We start from the raw sequence: 16,358 nt of genomic DNA, 5'->3' as shown, positions 1-16,358 counted from the left end.
CTTATTGTATTTTTTTGCACAAAGGACCTATGGCAAACTGGGGACTGTCGGGTTGAGGATCCTTACAGGAAATCGCTTTGGATCCAGTTCATGCTATAGCTTTGTGCCTCTTTGGAATTTGATTTACGCTACATCCTTGTGGCTAGTGAAGAAGATTTCAGCTCATTTTGGATTGAACCTAGCATCCAAAGTAACTTCTGCATCTATCTGCACTTTTATTTTCAGGTGAATTACACTGTTCGAATGGAATTTAGTGGACCACTAGCATATGTATAGTAAGTGAAGTTTTTTTTGTTCTAAATTCCAGCAGCATTATGGTGTGCCATTTATTCGGTAAATCTGTGCTGCAATAAAACTTTGGAAAGCAGCCACTGCCTGTTCTATGAATTTAGATGACAAAAACATCATCCAATAGCTCTAGATTGAAATTTTATTACGTATTGAAATAAAATGTAGCAACAAGGCACTACACCTTGGACGGTTACCATTTTGTTTGAGGTTTACTATTTTTTTTGATGTCAAAAGCTTTAATCTAGATTCCACCATGAGCTCTTAATGTCATAACAATGAAATACAAAACTCTTTCTATTTACACAAGCCAGACGTGAAGGTTTATTTTCAAGTAAAAGTAACATTAATCGCCACCAAAGAGATTTCAGTTTCTTGATGTATTGTTCCTTAAAGAGTGACACCAGCTTTTCCCGTAGATCTCAAAGTGATGGCAGAGTCTGGCAGTTGGGAATATATAACAAGGTATTAAAGAAATGATTCCACATATCTGCATGATGACCTCTGGAATGTCCATTGTTTTTCTGACAACATTTTGACACTGGAAGCCTGATATCTTAGAAATTTCCACAAACTGTATTTGGAGGAATACTTTGACAAGTCAATCAATGTGACTCCTTGGGATAAGGTATCATCAACACTGCTGACATCATCCAGGAACCTTTCTCCAAGTATGAAATTGTCAGGTTTTACATGAATTATTCCAATACTATGCAGCTGTTCCATGATAAACAGAATGTGGATGGCAAAGTAGATCACCAAAGGCGGAGGCATTGCTTTTTCATTTATTATTTTCTATAGATTGACTGCATTCCGTTTCAACCAGTAGTTGATCTTGGATCATTGAAATACTACTTTTCATCCTTAAAATTCTTCGAGTCTCTCTAACACGGAGACCAATACGCCTGTCTCTGTAGGGGGAAGCAAAGGTTCTGCCCACTGCATAAACCTGTCCCATAGATCCAATGGATCGTTGCCTGCATAGCTTTGTACCTTGGCTTCAAACATTTGAAGGCATTTCTGAAAGTCTCCGCTGCTGACTACCTCTGCCGACGTCGCCTCCCCCATGCTCGCGGCGGCCAAGGTTTTACTATTACGTCATCTTGGCTTATTGTACTGTGAGGCTTTGCTTCCCTATGACAAACTTCAAACAATTCATTTACAAAGATCATAGAATCATAATTTACAGTGCAGAAGAAGGCCATTCAGCCCATTGAGTCTGCACCGGCCCTTACAAAGAGCACTCTATTGAAACGCACGTATCTACCCTATCCCTGTAAGCCAGTAACCCCCACTTAACATTTTTTGGACACTTGCGGGAAATTTAGCATGGCCCATCTACCTAACCCGCACATCTTTGGACTGTGGGAGGAAACTGGAGCACCCGGAGGAAACACGGTGAACGTGCAGACTCCGCACAGTGACAGTCTGAAATCGAACCTGGAGCTGTGATGCACCTGTGCTAACCACTATGCTACCATGCTGCCTGATTTTTAGATAAGTGCTGGTACTTCAGACTGACTATTCTGCACCCAGCTGTCTTGGAGCCTCTTGCTCATCTGACTGTCATAATCAAATCATTAATGTTGTGGTCTCATTCTGCACCTTGATCTTGACTGGACTATCCTTTTTAAATAAATACCATTTGATTTATTGTCACATGTACCAGTACAGAGTATTTTTCTGCAGCCGAGGAACGTACACAGTACATAGTGGACACAAGAAAAATCAACAAAGAACATTGAGACTTCTGGTCGTGGCTATGCAGAGCTAAGCCGCACAATTCGGCAGCTCCCGCGATCACTGACTTGTGGGCTCGCTACGAGGAGCCCCCAACCCGTGGGGAAGAGAAGAGGTCCCCTACCAACTTTTATGGACCGGACCCGAAGTGCAACGGCCAGAAAAGCGGCATTGGAGCAGCGGGAGAAGCGAGGGGGGAAAAAAGTAAAATGGCGGCGGCCGGAGACAAAGATGCAGGAATTCATCAAGCGCTGCTTCGAGGAGCTGCGTAAGGAGATGCTGGTGCCTATGCTGGCGGTAATTGAAGGACTAGGGATAACCCAGAAGGCCCACTAGGTGAAGATCCAGGAGGTACAGAAAAGAGTGAGCATGAGGACGAGCTCTTGGGCCTGGCGGTGAGAGTGGAGCGGCACGAGGTGCTACACAAGACGTGGGTGGGAAGACTCGAAGACCTGGAGAACAGGTCGAGGAGAAATAATCTGAGGATCCTGGGTATCCCAGAAGGAGTGGAGGGGGCTGATGCCGCAGCATACGTGGGCACTATGATCGGGGCGATGATGGGTGCGGAGGCCCCTTCGAGGTCGCTGGAGCTGGACGGTGCGCACCGGGTGCTGGCGAGGAAGCCCAAGGCAAATTAGCCGCCAAGGGCGATGGTGGTGAGATTTCACCGGTTTACGGACGGGGGGGGTCCTGAAATGGGCCAAGAAGGAGCTGAGCAGCAAGTGGGACAATGCAGAGATCTGAATATACCCGGACTGGAGCACGGAGGTTGCTAAGCGGAGAGCGGGCTTCAACCAGGCCAAAGCGGTGCTGCATCGGAAAGTGAAATTTGGAATGTTGCAGCCAGTGCGACTGTGGGTTACATACAAAGACAAACATTACTACTTCAAAACGCCTGAAGCGGCGTGGACCTTTATACAAGCTGAAAAGTTGGACTCTAACTGAGTGTTTGTGAGGGTGGGTGTGTTTTGAGGGTTGAAGTATGGGTTTGATCCCAGCCCCAGGTCACTGTCCGTGTGGAGTTTGCACCTTATCCCCATGTCTGCATGGGTCTTGCCCCCTGTAGTGGGACCACCTGTACCTGGCAGCCTTTCCTGAGTGAGCGGGTTCGAAGCGCCCAGGGATTTCCCTCCGTTCTCGACACCGGATTTATGGTAAGGAGTATTTTTAATAGTGACTTGGCTAGAGCTCGTTGGTGAGGGATTGAAGGAATTGAGAAACTCCAATTCCAAAATCCAAACCCATATATTTATTAATTGCCAAGATCTACCATCAGCCACCACCAAATACAGAACACACATCTTGTACTTTAATGACTATTACTATGGAAGGAATACTACTATGGAAGGAATACTATCGCAGCACAACGTAAAACTTGCATACACAATTTTAGCAATCTTTTAAAAAGACAAAATAGCACCCCCTATACTAGTCCCGGGAGCTTCGCAAGCTGCTGCGGGATACTTGCAATCTAAGGCTGATGTTGTAGGAGGAGAGTTCAGCACTAGCAGAAGAGCCTAAGAGATCGAATGGCCGTTTGACCACCCTTTTTTATAGTCCAAAATCCAAGTTTTTCGCTCCAGTCCAGCTTCTTTTGTGTGAGCATGTCAGTTAGCATTCCTGCAGGTCGTGCCGCTTCTCCTGATGGGTCCAGGTAGCCAGCTCCAGTCTCCGGGCAGTTTCCCTCCAGGGTAAACTGCTTCCTGCCCGCTCCACTGTCCTGGGAGATCGTAGTCTTCCACACCTCGTTAAGAAGATGGGATTTTCGAGTCTGCCATTCGCTCGAGATTGCTGCCATTATGACCTGGTTATGCTGATGGATTTTTCAGCTCCGATGGAGACAAGGTCATTATCATATGTAAGGAGTTCTTACCAACACATTGTTTCTTGGCTGGGGGAGTTTCAGGGCTATTGGCATTCCTATTGTGCTCTTTGCTGATCCAATTAGTGCTGTCTGTCTACTGATGAGTTGTAAGTCCAGGGGGGGTTGCTGCAAACATTCCTTTCACACTCTCAGACAGCCCTGCAAGCCAAGCTTGCTGGGAAAAATTTGGCCAAGAAAGGTGTCCATTTTACAGTTTGAGGTTAAAGTCCGGTTTCGCAGTTCAAGGGGACCAGGGGTTGCCTGAGATTCTTGCACCCCCACAACCCTAAGTATGTGAATTAGCCATGCTAAATTGCCCCTTAATTGGAAAAGTTGGGTACTCTAAATTTATAAAAAGGGCAGAAGGCACATGGGAACACTTTTTTTCTTTCTCCCCCCCCCCTCTGTCACTCCCCATCCTGACTTGGAAATATATCGCCGTTCCTTCACTGTTGCTGGGTCAAAATCCTGCGACTCCCTACTAGCACTGGCTGTACCTACACCACATGTACTTCAGCAGTTCAAGAAGGCAATTCACCGTCTGGACAATTGGGGATGGTCTTGTTGGTGACACTCTCTCCACATCCCATGAACCAGTTTGTTTTGTAGTTTTATAGCTAACTGATACAGCTGTCGCCCATGTCGTTGCACATCACTGATGCAAGTGGGAATGTTGGCGACAAGTGTTTATTGTGTCCCCTTGGCTTGTGCACATGCTCAAATGTGAAAATCAAATTTTGAATATTAGAAATTGTTGCAAAATGCCTACATTTTGGGACTGGATCTTTTAATGAGAGGTTGGTGGTAATTGGCCAGCCAGTGTCAAATGCTGTTCCAGTACTGACTTTTACTTTTCAGAACCACATTATGGAGATGGTTGGGATAAATGAGACTGGCAGTACTTGATTTACACCTTGAAAAGGGGACTACAGTTAAATGCTTTTATTCTCCATTGCCTCTACCCATGATCAGACATAGTTAATTGGCCTTCAGTAAATATAAACCTCTTGGTTTACCTGAGGTGTGCTGCTACTGTATTACCAGTTATCATATTGTAATGAACCTGACAACCTGACATTATTCTGACTTAATTGACAACACTTTTTTTTTTTTTTCTCCTCCACAGCACCTTTTGCACAATGCCATCCATCAAGGTCCACAATATTGTTGTCTTCTTGCAGTAAGTTATTTGAAAAATGTCCTTGTTGCAAGTATTTTTAATGATTCCCAATAAAGGGAGCTTCTTTCTTTGGTGTGGGGGAGGGGGGGTAACGCAATAAATCTGCTCTGGTTAGATTTACAACACCAGGTTAAAGTCCAACAGGTTTGTTTCGATGTCACGAGCTTTCGGAGCGCTGCTCCTTCCTCTGGTGAATGGAGAATGAAGAAACCTCTTCATTCTTCTTTCACCTGAGGAAGGAGCAGCGCTCTGAAAACTCGTGACATCGAAACAAACCTGTTGGACTTTAACCTGGTGTTGTAAGACTTCGTACTGTGCTCACCCCAGTCCAACGCTTTTTTTTTTTTTTTTTTTTTTTGTTTTTTTTGTTGGATGAGTACATGTAACTAACTTCAGATGAATTCCAATGCTGCCTTGAGCACAGTTGGGAGTGGTTTAACCAGTCGTGTTTTATTTGGACAACTACCGTTGCTTCAAAGACCACTCCATGCCAAGTTTCAATGTAAGAATAATTTGTGGCAACTGAGCTGATTGTGTGCTAATCTTCCTGGAGTGTCTGTTGCCCATCCCTAATTGCTGTTGATGAGGTGCTGATGAGCCACTGCCTTTAATCACTGCATCCATGTGATGCTGATACCCCACAGTGCTGTCTTAGGGAGGGAGTTTACAGATTTGGATCCAGCAGCAGTGAAGGAATGACCATCGTTCCAAGCCAGGATGGTGTGTGGCTTGGAGGGGAATTTGCAGGTGTGAATGGTGCAAATACACCCACACCAATGCAGTTGGGATGGGAGCTCCAGGGTGAATGATTTGGAAGGTGCTGTCCAAGAGGCTTGGTGAGCTCCTATACATCTGTGGTCATTTGCATGCCTCCTAGTTGCAGCCTTTTATTTAGAAATGGTGGCCCAATCGTCTCATGTACCAAGGAGTTCTGGTGAGCAGAGCTCCTCCGTGCAGGAAATGGGACTACGGCCTTGTTGGAGTGCCCCATTGAGGCCCTAAGTCCCTGTAGGCGGCCTGGTATTTCTTGGCACTGAGTGCTGGGAAACACCAGACTAAACGTGCTCATTGCAGGACTCTGTTGCCATTTTGTTAGATCACCCCCTAGATCTCCAAAGATGTGCAGATGCTGGTGTTGGACTGGGGTGAGCACAGAAAAGTCTTACAAAACCAGGTTAAAGTCCAACAGGTTTGTTTCAAAGCACTAGCTTTCGGAGAACTGCTCCTTCGTTTGCCCCCCCCCCCCCCCCCCCCCCATTTAATCTGCTAAGTCGCTAAACAGCTGCCACCTCCGAACAAACCCCAACACTGATCCTCCCAGGGCAAACTTGATTTTCTCAAGCCTGAGAAACCCATCCATGTCGCTAACCCATACCCCCAATTTTGGGGCTCCGAGTCCCTCCATGCTAATGATCGGTCTCCGGGCTACCAAGGAGGCAAAGGCCAAAACCTCAGCCTCTCTCGCCCCCTGGATTCCCGGGTCTTCTGAGTCTCCCAAAATCGCCACCTCTGGACTCTGTGCCACCCCCTCACTTTTGGCACCGTGGACATGACATCTGCCAATCCCTGCCAGAATCCTCTAAGCTTTGGACATGCCCAAAACATATGGATATGATTGCAGGCCCTCCTGCACACCTCACACACCTGTCCTCTACCCCAGAAAACCTGCTCATCTGGGCCACCGTCATGTGTGCCCAAGCCTGGCACATGAGGACATGTTGACTCTACTCGGAGCATCCTCCCACAGACCTGCCTCTTATCTCCCAACTCGTCTTCCCATTTACACTTTATCTCACCTAACTGGGTTTCCTCCCACTCCATCTCCATAGATTCTCATCGAACCATTCTTGATGTTTCTTTGTCAAGTGACCAGGTGTTCTCACGGTGCTGATTATGGAGAGGATTGACCAGGTGCAGTGGACACGTGTCTTTAGGTCACTGGGAGTAGTCGGGTTGGCAGTGAGTAGCTGGCTGAATAGGGCTCTCTTGGGTCTAGTGCCTCAGTGTTGATTTTCCCGCCGAATTGTTTCTGTTGCCATTGCTGATTTGGAGCTACATTGATATTGATCAGAGCTGATTTTACAGTGGTCTGTCCAGCAGTGGTCTGTCCAGCAGTAAGTGTTTTCCATTAAATGCCAAGGGGCTGGTTAGATTCTCTGGGGTGGTCATTGCCTGACGCTGCATGTGGACACTGCCTGCTCCAGTATCTGAGATGCAAATGCAATTTAAAAATTGTGCCCCTTATGATGGAAGGAAGGTCAATGAACAACTGAAAATGGTTGAACTCTTGGGACTGAGATTGACCTCCACACCCACAACCACTTGTTGTATTAGATATGACCCTAACCAGCAGAGATTTCCCTCCTCCTTCCCATGGACTTCAGTTTGAGCTCCTTGAAAGGTCACTTGATCAAATGCTGCCTTGCTGTGAAGGGCAGTCACTTCCACCTTCCCAAGTTCAGCTCTAGTTCACGTTTGGATCAAGGCTGTGCCATGGTTGAAGTAGTGACCCTGGCAGAACCCAAACTGAGCATTGGTAGATAGGTTTGTCAAGTGCTGCTTGATAACACTGAGCAGAACCTGGTGATGGAGTCGATTGGAGTGGAAGTGGCAGAATGGATTTGTCCTGATTTGGGACTAGGTAAAACCTGACCAATTTTCCATTGTTTGGTAGATGCCAGTGTTGTAGCTACAAATCTTCAGGGCTGTTGGGGGTCCATTGTTTTAATTTTAAATTAATTTTTTTCACTTTCTCCCAAATTTACACCCAACAATATCCGTAACTAATGCAATGTCAATCCCCATATCAATAACAACGATCCCATCCTCACCAAACCCCCCAAACATTAGCCTGCATGTTAACATCAACAAATGACAAAAGGAATCACCCATAGTCACCATTAACACACACAGCCCCCCCCCCCCCCCCGAATGTTTGATGTAATCCATTCTCGAAAGTGCATAATGAACAACGCCCATGAATTGTAAAACCCCTCCATTCAAATTTGACCTTTTTCAAGTGTCAAGAATTCCAGCAGGTGCCATGCCAGGACAGTGGAAAGGTTGATCTCCACTCTTAACTGGATCTGCCTCTGGGCGATCAACGAGGCGAAGGCTACAACATCTGCCTGCGCACCCATTTCCAACCCTGGCTGATCTGACACCCCGAATATGGCCTCCCGAGGGCTCTGGTCCAGTTTCATGTGCAGCACTTTAGAAATTACCCTAAACACTTCCTTCCAGTAATCCTCCAGCTTTGGATAGGACCAAAACATATGAATGTGGTTTGCGGCCCCTCCCTGCGCAAAGTTCACACGTTTTCTACCCCTTCAAAAAGCCAGCTCATCCTCACCCTTGTAAGGTGTTCTCTATACACTCCTTCAGCTGTATCTGCCCCAACCTCGCACATGAGGTGGAGGCATTCACTCTCTGGAGCACCTCACACCAGAACCCCTCCTCCAGACCCTCTCCCAACTCTTCCTCCCACTTTGTCTTGATCCCACTCCAGTCCCCCTGTCGTCAGCACCTCCAGCAATGTGGAGGCCGGCTCTACTGGGAAGCTCTATCTCCTTTCTAGCAAGGTCTTGAACCTGCCTGTATGTACGTCGCTCCCAGCTCCTTCAATCCTGCAAACCGACCCCCAAGAAACAAATTATTTTGTTTCCTAATTCCTTTCTCCTCCATCTCCGAAAATTTCCATCCCACTGCCCTGGCTCAAATCTCATCCCACTGCCCTGGCTCACATCTCATCCCACTGCCCTGGCTCAAATCTATGGTTCCCTGAAGTTTTTGAATTCTTAATTTTTTTTTTTTTTCTCTGTGCTGGCTAGGCCAACTTTAATTGCCCTTTTAAGGTGGTGCTAAGCTGTCTTGGAACTGCTGCAGGCTCCATGCTGTTGGGAATACAGTTCCAGTGACTGAAGGAACAGCAATATAGTTCAAGGAATTTGTGGTTTGGAGGGGATCTTGCCAGTGGTGTTTGTGTTATTCTTGGTGGAGTTCACTGGTTTGGATGGATGGTGCTATCAAAGGAGCCTGGGTGAGTTGCTGCATTACATCTTTGTGGGGCTCATTGCTGCTCCAATATGCTGCTGGTGGAGGGACTCCTGTGATGTTTGGATCTGCACTTAGTATTCCATCACCTTCCTGACTTGCACCATTTAGATGGTGGACAGGTTCTGGGGGGAGTCAGGAGGTGAGTTATTCATCACTGTATTCCTTGCCTCTGTTCTGGGAGCTATGATATTTCTCTAGCTAGTCCAGGTTTTTGGTAACCTGCAGGACATTGATAGTGGGGGATTCCGCAATGGTAATGTCCAAGGGAGATGGTCATTGTCTGGCATTTATGTGGCACAAATGTTACTTGCCACTTGTCAGGCCTTGCTGCATATGGCTCAGACCATGCTTCAGTATGTGGGGAGTCTTCGCTTCATCCAGTATGCTCAAATGGTTTGCTGGGATGGAATTGTCTGGAAACTGGAAGTGCAGGAGGCTGAAATGGATCGTCCAATTAGCACTTATGACCCCCTGGGCTAGGATGTGGTCAATTTGAGCCGTACTTGACCCAGAGTCGCAAGACAATTGAATTAGCCAATTTAATTTAAAAAAAAAAGTAAATAAAAACCTGGTCTGTCTTGGCTGCCCATTAAGTACAGTCACTAGGTTTGTACATGTAAACCCTACTTATTTATAGCAGATCTACATGGTTAACTATCTAATAACCACACTTGGGGTGTTTATAAGAAAAGTCCTTGTTTCAGCTGGTTGTCTTTCAGCAGACCTCCCGTCAAAGCAAGCTTTCAGATCCAGGTCTCTTGTGTGCAACCTGTAATGGTTTCATGGTAGGTTCATTCATTCATTCGGGTTCTCTGGGTTCAATGTGCGTGTAACACACCCTGGGCTGAGAAAGGAGAGGAAGCAGGTCCTTGTCCCAATTACCACCTGTTACTGGGCAGAATCTAGCAACACCATGTTGCAACTTCTTTGCTGCTTGACTTTATTTATTAAGGGGATCAACAGGAAGGGACCCTAACAGCACCTCTGGAAAAGGTTGAGAATGCTTCAGCCGAGTCTTTTTTGTGAACCCCTACTAGGGATATATGGGATATACAGCACAAACCGGCCATTTGACCAAGCTACCCATGTCATTCTGCCGTCTTTTGAACATGGGGTTTAATTATGTATTACCTTTCGCAGCAGAACTGCAGAGCTTTTGTTTGAGATGGTTTAACTGTTGTGTGCTTCATCTGTTAACATGCATGTACATCTGAATAGCTTCATTAAAAACTGGCAGCTCTTTTTTTTGTGCATGCATGGTGCTGCTCTGCATTCTGACAATATGTAATTGTCTGAAATTAAAATGTAATTATCTGAAATGCTAGCTTTCTCTTCCACTGATCTCCATGGTGTTTCCAACATTTTCTCTCCCCCTCTATTTTTGAAGCCGGATTGGTGCCCTGGCTCCTCTATCAAGATCAATCCTTGATGTAACTCTACTCCTGTGACAAGTCTATTTGTGTGACTTATCTGCAGTTTTAAAAAAAAATTCCCTCTTTTTCAGGACCACCGTGAAAAGCTCCTATTTGGGACATCCATCACAGAACTCTCTGGAAGCATACCGCTATCTAGATTGTGGGTCCAATTCTACAGCATACAGGAGACCTCCTTTGAATCACTGAGACCATATGGGGATAATGGTTCCGAACAGCTTGTAATTTTGTTCTCATTAACACTGGACGTGTCTACTTTTTGGTGAGCAGTGACTGCACCTTATCTTTTCGGTATGGTGGCCGTGTCCGGCATCTTTAACTTTTTTTTTTTATAAATTGTGAATCAGGCTTTACAACCTTCCTTGAGTAACCACTTTTCCATCGCATTCCTCCCTCCCTAAGTCTATATTCCTTCAAAACCTACCTCCTTCATGCAGTCCACTCCACAAGCTTCCTACAGCCTCCATAATGAAGCTTTATGCAACCCAAGTATAAATTAAAGCACTCCAGAAGCAGCACCTGACCTATGATGTTTTCTTTCCTCCCCACAGCCCAGAGTAGCTCTGAATTTCACTTCCCTCGCTGGGTCCATTTCAAAACCATAATGGACATACATGTATTGTCTGACTACAAGTGAGGAGGATTAAGGATATGTCATTTGTCAAAGCTTTCACATATGCATTGCAAATCATTACATATGCATTGCAAATCATTAAGAGTATACATGAGGAACTGAGCATTGCAGACCAAACATTTAAAGAACTGGGCCAGATAGTTAACTCTTATCACAGGAAATGAGCTTTTATATCTGATGCAACTTTTTTCAAGTTGCATAGTATTGGGTTTGCCTTTCTACCACAAGTTATTTAATATATGAACTATTCATTTGTTGCATAAAACATTAAATTTGATGTGTCCTGATGCAACCTTATTCTTCTTTTGGTCATTTCAACACCATTTGGATGTTTTCTCCCTAAGCTTGTTGCACTAGTTAAGGCTATAAAAGGCCACACTTTTATGGCTATAGAAAGTAAACTCCGACAGCTGAAGCTATGAAACCTGGTCTTCAAACTGGTTTCGTTAGAGACTGATTATTATTGCTTGGCGACCCTAAAGATGACTTGTGTGAATGTTGGGAAGACTCTAAGTGTATATGTTTTTATTCTTGTGACTGAACAAATGTCTATAACTGAGAATGAATTTTATTTTAGTGTAATTTATTCCAAGAGTTTTTTGTACTCCTGGCCCTGTATAGGATAACACCTGGATTCCTAAAAGTGAAACAAAAAGCAGCCACAGGTAGCTTTCTGCCAAGTTTCAATACTGCTCAGTATGGTTGTGATTGGATGGTGCCTTTTAAAATATTTTGGTCAGAATGTATTCACACTATCTTGCATCCGAGTACTATGCATTCAAATATGTCCCATCCTTGGCTAGTTTTTGCTTTTGTGGAGCATTATTTCACAGCAGTGTTGCTTTTGGGTTACAATCCATCCATGTTGAAAACATGTGACACTAAAGTGGAGAGGGGGAAAAGAGAATGCAACATAAAACCTAAATTAGCAGCTTTCCTTAAAAATAACTTGCCACTCTACTGCTTTTTCTGGTAGTTGCAATAACTTTCTATTCACCAGGTTGGCAATTGATCTTCATTTTAGCTGTATGTCAATACCCCCCCCCCCCCCCCACTACTGCTTTAAGCCAATATTGCTGCACAAGATTGATTTATTTTGGTCCCAAGTGCACTTTGAATCGAGCCAACTGTACTAGCACTCTACCACTGGAAAGCTTATTTGGCACTTTTAGTTTCACCCACCATAATCACCTGAAATAATATAAATCACCTGACATGTATATGGGCAGTGGTTTGTGAACAGTATTAACTGGGGCTCTTTCTGCCATAGTGTTTGTAACTGTCGCTTAATGCCTCCCCATTGGAAGTATGGGGCATCACCACTATGGGAACTTCTGAGGGGCGTCACCACTGTTTGTGGCTGCTTTTTGCTTTTACCTGCAGAAAGACCTTGTGACCAGTCATGTATTGCATTGTTGTTTTTCTGCCAAGGAAAGCACTCTAAACTGATATGCATTGTTTTAAATGTAATGCTGTCGGTTAGCTAGCACTTTTTCAAATAAATGTTTGATAGAGGACTAGTGTACTGGCTTGTAATTATCAATAGCATTTGTGAACAGCTGCTGCTCTGGGGCTAAGGTTTCTTGCTACTGTACAAGAGTGCAATTGCTAGACTGCTAATCTAGTGCCATGCCTTGGCCATGTAATGTTTTTAATGAGCTATTAAAAGTAACCATCTGGAAATTTTGCGCAAAAGATTCCTTCATAGCTGGGCTGCTTAATAGTTACTGCATTCTGTACGCAAGCACACAAATTTCACATCTCTCCAGTATCTGCATAATGCATACACTGTTCTTGTGTTGTGATTAACACGTGCTGGGAAAAACCTGTGTTTTATTTCCATGCAATGTCCCCCGAAGACCAAGCGGTTTGGAGTATTCTGAAAGAGGGGTAATTGGTTTCCTGATTATTGCCCAATTGGGTTCTGAGAAATGCCCATGTGACTGTAGGTGTGAACAGCTAAGAAGCGAAGGGTAAGTAGAAAGTCAGTTGCAGTGGGGTTGGATTTCTGTTTGGCACTTCAGAACTAATTTGTGCGAAGAAGAAATGAATGAATAAGGTTCTCTCCAATGGAACAGTTTTTTTTTATAGTCTTCAAACGTGTCTTGATGTTGAAGTAGATCATATTGAATAGTGCAGCAGACTTGAGGGGCTGAATCGCCTAGTCTTCTGCTCCTGTTTTTTCCATCTCTGCGAATAGAGCGCAGATTGTTACTGTGTGCATTATCCAGCTGAAAAGGCTAGCAGAAGACCAGAAGGGAAACTGATTGCAAATAGGGCAGCACCCATTGCTGTTGCGTTGCCAGAGCCCAAGATCGATTTAAAGGGCTGTGATGAGTCTCTGGGGATCCTGCGACCATCGTTGAGTGACTGGGTTCATCGGGCACCTTGTCAGTGGTAACCATGTCCTGAGACTAATACAGCAAGGGCAGAATGAGTGGGAGGTGAGACTCTTGTGGTGGAGGAGAGTTGGAACGACAGGTGGTACATGCCACTACCTTTTCTGCAGGATGTAATGTGAATGCTTGTAACAGATGTATCTTTGTATCAACAATTAAAATTTGCTTGGTTTGTTTGAAATATCCCTTGCCTGTGATTACATTTTGTTTTTAATGGAATTTTCCTTCAGGGGGTGTGGAGCTGTGTGCCTCATCGGTTTTGAGCTTAATAAATGGGCACTGCTGTGGAGGCAGAATCCTTCCACTTGTCAGCTTCTGCGTAAGACAAGTTTGGTGTTGACCCTGTGCTTGGACTATCTGCATTACCTTCCTGTTTACTGTGGGGAACCCTTTTTTGTATGCCTACCTACCTTCATTCCCATGGCACAAATTCTGCCCAGTCTTTCATGTCTGGCTGCATGCCAATTTGTTCACCTCTCCAGTATTGCACCAATGCATTGCTTTTTGGTTGGTCTCAATCCTCTTGCAGTTGTCGCCCCCCTCGAGTGGCTGCTGAACAGTTTTTCATTCCATTCTTTATCTTTCATCATTATGCTGTGTTCGACCATCTCGATTGCAAGTATTATTAAACTTGTGCTGAAACCTTCTGCCACTGCGCAAAATACAATGACTCTGGCAAGATGGGTACTAGTCTGCGCAGAGCATGCTCATACCTCTGTACGTCAGCCTCTCCGCAATTGTTGGGACAATGTGGGGGGGGGGGGGAAGATTCTCTGTTGCCCGGCATCAATATCTTAATCGGCGATCGGATGGAGAATCCATTCCAATGTCCAAATCGAGGCTGGTGCCAGTTTGACCCTGGTCAGCCACACTCTTGCCGCCCCCCCCCCCCCCCCCCCACCACCGACTTGGCAGATTCACGCTGCACTTCCTTGCAATGGTGTTGACATGTCATTGGAAGGCCCTCCTGTGATGCTCCGCCCTGATGGGCAGAGCTCCCAACCGCGCGGTTGACATGTGGTCAGCAGCCCAGCGTGGTGGCTGTGGACTGTCCAGCACCACCGACACAGCCAGGATCTGTGCTGCTGGCCAGAGGGGGGTGGGGGGGCTTCTGTGTGCTGGGGGTACTGGTGGGAGGTGGCTGACTATTTCTCGGTCAGCGCTCCCAGACTCGCGAACTTCCCATCCACAAACAGATCTTTCAGTTGCGTTATTCCTGCTCTTTGCCACATTCCATATCCCCCATCCATTCCCCCCGGGGCAAACCTATGGTTGTTTCTTATCGGGGACCCCCCCAGTGCTCCGGTCTTTCCCCTATGTCGTCTCCACTGTCCCCAAATCTTCAGTGTAGCTACCACCACCGGACTCGTGGTATAGTTCCTTGGTGAGAACGGCAATGGGGCTGTCACCATAGCCTGCAGGCTGGTCCCCCTACAGGACGCCCTCTCTAATCTCTTCCACGCCGCTCCTTCCTCCTCTCCCATCCACTTACTCACCATTGAAATATTAGCGGCCCAATAATACTCACTTAGGCTCGGTAGTGCCAGCCCCCCCCTATCCCTGCTACGCTGTAAGAATCCCTTCCTCACTCTCGGGGTCTTCCCGGCCCACACAAAACCCATGATACTCTTTTCTATCCTTTTGAAAAAAGCCTTCGTGATCACCACAGGGAGACACAAACACAAAGAGGAATCTCGGGAGGACCACCATCTTAACCGCCTGCACCCTCCCTGCCATTGACAATGCTACCATATCCCATCTCTTGAAATCCTCCTCCATCTGTTCCACCAACCGCGTCAAATTTAGCCTGTGCAATGTGCCCCAATTCTTAGCTATCTGGATCCCCAGGTAACGAAAGTCTCTTGTTACCTTCCTCAACGGTAGGTCTTCTATTTCTCTACTCTGCTCCCCTGGATGCACCACAAACAGCTCACTCTTCCCCATGTTCAATTTATACCCTGAAAAATCCCCAAACTCCCCAAGTATTCGCATTATTTCTGGCATCCCCTCCGCTGGATCCGCCACATAGTAGCAGATCATCCGGTGTTCTTCTCCTCCCCTAAGTATTCCCCTCCATCTCTTGGAACCTCTCAGCGCTATCGCCAGGGGCTCAATCGCCAGTGCAAACAGTAATGGGGACAGAGGACATCCCTGCCTTGTCCCTCTATCGAGCCGAAAATATGCCGATTCGTGACCACACTCGCCACTGGGGCCCTATACAACAGCTGCACCCATCTAACATACCCCTCTCCGAACCCAAATCTCCTCAACACCTCCCACAGATAATCCCACTCCACTCTATCAAATGCTTTCTCGGCATCCATTGCCACTACTATCTCCGTTTCACCCTCTGGTGGGGCCATCATCATTACCCCTAACAACCTCCGTATGTTTGTGTTCAGCTGTCTCCCCTTCACAAACCCAGTTTGGTCCTCATGAACCACCCCCGGGACACATTCCTCTATTCTCATTGCCATTACCTTGGCCAAGACCTTGGCATCTACATTGAGGAGGGAGATTGGTCTGTAGGACCCGCATTGTAGCGGATCCTTTTCCTTCTTTAAAAGAAGCGATATCGTTGCTTCTGACATAGTCGGGGGCAGTTGTCCCCTTTCCTTTGCCTCGTTAAAGGTCCTCGTCAGTAGCGGGGCGAGCAAGTCCAAATATTTTCTGTAAAATTCAACTGGGAATCCGTCCGGTCCCGGGGCCTTTCCCGTCTGCATGTTCCTAATTCCTTTCACCACTTCTTCTACCGTGATCTGTG

At 46.0% G+C, this 16,358-nt stretch overlaps 1 protein-coding gene across 2 annotated transcripts in view; it reads left to right on the top strand.

The window, feature by feature from the left end:
- Window positions 1-13,777, top strand: part of tmem106c (transmembrane protein 106C) — a 36,071-nt gene extending 22,294 nt beyond the window's left edge. The window contains exons 5-7 of one of the 2 annotated variants that reach the window (XM_072494050.1): window positions 226-275; window positions 5,019-5,072; window positions 10,633-13,777. In XM_072494050.1, the coding sequence (XP_072350151.1) occupies window positions 226-275; window positions 5,019-5,072; window positions 10,633-10,750 (222 nt within the window). In that variant the 3' untranslated portion in view covers window positions 10,751-13,777. Of the gene's footprint in view, window positions 1-225; window positions 276-5,018; window positions 5,073-8,902; window positions 9,143-10,632 lie in introns of those variants that run through there. The other variant, XM_072494051.1, reaches the window with a different exon arrangement.
- Window positions 13,778-16,358: the final 2,581 nt, after the last annotated feature.

The sequence above is a fragment of the Scyliorhinus torazame genome, chromosome X, assembly GCF_047496885.1.
Source record: "Scyliorhinus torazame isolate Kashiwa2021f chromosome X, sScyTor2.1, whole genome shotgun sequence".
Lineage (NCBI taxonomy): Eukaryota > Metazoa > Chordata > Chondrichthyes > Carcharhiniformes > Scyliorhinidae > Scyliorhinus > Scyliorhinus torazame.
This window is presented reverse-complemented; position numbering and strand designations above follow the sequence as displayed.